We start from the raw sequence: 1,827 nt of genomic DNA, 5'->3' as shown, positions 1-1,827 counted from the left end.
GGGGGTGGGAGGCACGAAGGTGGCGGGAGCCCGTCCCCCCCCCGAGAGCAGCGCGGGGGCATTTAAAAGTCACCTGCTGCGGTGACCCGGGTGGTGGCACACGCGGGGGACATGGGGGACAAACCCAGGCTGCAGCCTCATGTCCCCCCCCAGCTTGAGCTCACCCGGCCGGACCCCGCAGGACCTTGTTGCCCCCCCTCAGGCAAGCAGAGATGCGCAGGGTCTGGTGTGCCACCGGTCCTGGGTGCCCACCACGGGGGGGTGACCTGTGGCCAGGGCAAGCCCGGTGGCCGTGACCCCCCCAACAGCAGATGGGGAGCACGGGTGGGATCAGCTGGGGGGGCTGAGAGCTCGTGACCCTGGGACGGGACCCCCCTTTGCTGAGGGGGTGACGGTGCCGGGTCCTGCCCGACCTCAGTGCCTGGGTCTGGGGTCATCAGGACCCCCCCCCACCATTAAAGGGTGGTCCGGTTGCCACAAGTCCAAGGCAACTGGTTGGTCTGGTTTGGGTCAGAAAGGGTTATTTGAATTATTCTGAAGTGTTTTGGGGGCTGCCCCCCTCCCCTCCGTGCCATCTCCAGTGGGTTTTCTCCCTTCCTCCCACAGTGGTCCTCATCGGGGAGTCCGGGGTGGGCAAAACCAACCTGCTCTCCCGCTTCACCCGCAACGAGTTCAACCACGACAGCCGCACCACCATCGGCGTGGAGTTCTCCACCCGCACCCTCCTGGTGGGAGATGCTGTGGTGAAGGCTCAGATCTGGGACACGGCCGGGCTGGAGCGGTACCGGGCCATCACCTCCGCGTAAGGACGGGGTGGCCAAAATTGGGGATCATCCCCTCCCTGGCACCTGGGTGGTGATGCCCCATGGGTAGAGATGTTGTGTCTGGAGCGTGGGGTGATGATGGGGTTCTCCTGTAGGTATTACCGGGGGGCCGTGGGTGCCCTGGTGGTCTTTGACATCACCAAGCACCAGACGTACGATGTGGTGGAGCGTTGGCTGAAGGAGCTCTACGACCACGCCGAGGCCAGCATCGTGGTCATGCTGGTGGGGAACAAGACCGACCTCGCGCAGGCTCGGGAGGTGCCCATGGAGGAGGCCAAAATGTTTGCAGGTAGGGGCTGGCACCCTGCCCCCGGGGCTGGGGGGCTCAGCAAACCCCCCCCCGACAGCGGGGATCTGCCCCACTGGGGGCACCTCGACATATCTAGAGGGGCTTGGAAATGGAGTCGTGTCCTCACCGGGGTCTGGATCATATAGAACCCATGGTTTGGGTGGGAAGGGATCTTGAAGACCCCCCAGGGAGGACCCCCAGACACCCAGTGCCCCCCTGCCCTGGGCAGGGACACCTCCCACCAGCCCAGGTTGCTCCAAGCCCCCTCCAACCTGCCCTTGAACCCCTCCAGGGATGGGGCAGCCACAGCTTCTCTGGGCAACCTGGGCCAGCGTCCCACCACCCCGGTAGTCACCCTCTTGGGGGGCTCCTCTCGTTGCAGACAACAAGGGGCTGCTGTTTGTGGAGACCTCGGCGCTCGACTCCACCAACGTCGAGCAGGCGTTTGAGACCATCCTGAAGGGTACGTGCGCTGGCACCACGGGGTCCCGTGGCATTGGGGGGTCCCTCCCCGGGGCTGGGCAGGGGGCGTGTGGCGCGTCTCTCCCCTGCCCTGCTCCACCTGAGCTCTTTGGGGCAGGTTTCGGCGTGGTTTTTCTGGCTGGTTGGGTTTCTGGCCCTTCCCGCTGGGCGTTTCTCCGCACCCACCCCGTGCCTTTGTTCCCACGGCCCCGGGCATCCCCCAGCCCCGGGGGCTCCTTCCCCCCCTGGCAC

General features: G+C 66.0%; 1 protein-coding gene across 1 annotated transcript in view; it reads left to right on the top strand.

Moving 5' to 3' along the window:
* RAB25 (RAB25, member RAS oncogene family) overlaps positions 1-1,827 on the top strand; it is an 8,510-nt gene that overhangs the window by 4,461 nt on the left and 2,222 nt on the right. Inside the window, exons 2-4 of the mRNA XM_014961241.1 lie at positions 607-802; positions 920-1,113; positions 1,496-1,576. Coding sequence (XP_014816727.1) covers positions 607-802; positions 920-1,113; positions 1,496-1,576 — 471 coding nt within the window. The remainder of the gene's footprint in view (positions 1-606; positions 803-919; positions 1,114-1,495; positions 1,577-1,827) is intronic.

The sequence above is a fragment of the Calidris pugnax genome, unplaced genomic scaffold (genome assembly GCF_001431845.1).
Source record: "Calidris pugnax isolate Ruff unplaced genomic scaffold, ASM143184v1 scaffold371, whole genome shotgun sequence".
Taxonomy (NCBI): Eukaryota; Metazoa; Chordata; class Aves; order Charadriiformes; family Scolopacidae; genus Calidris; species Calidris pugnax.
This window is presented reverse-complemented; position numbering and strand designations above follow the sequence as displayed.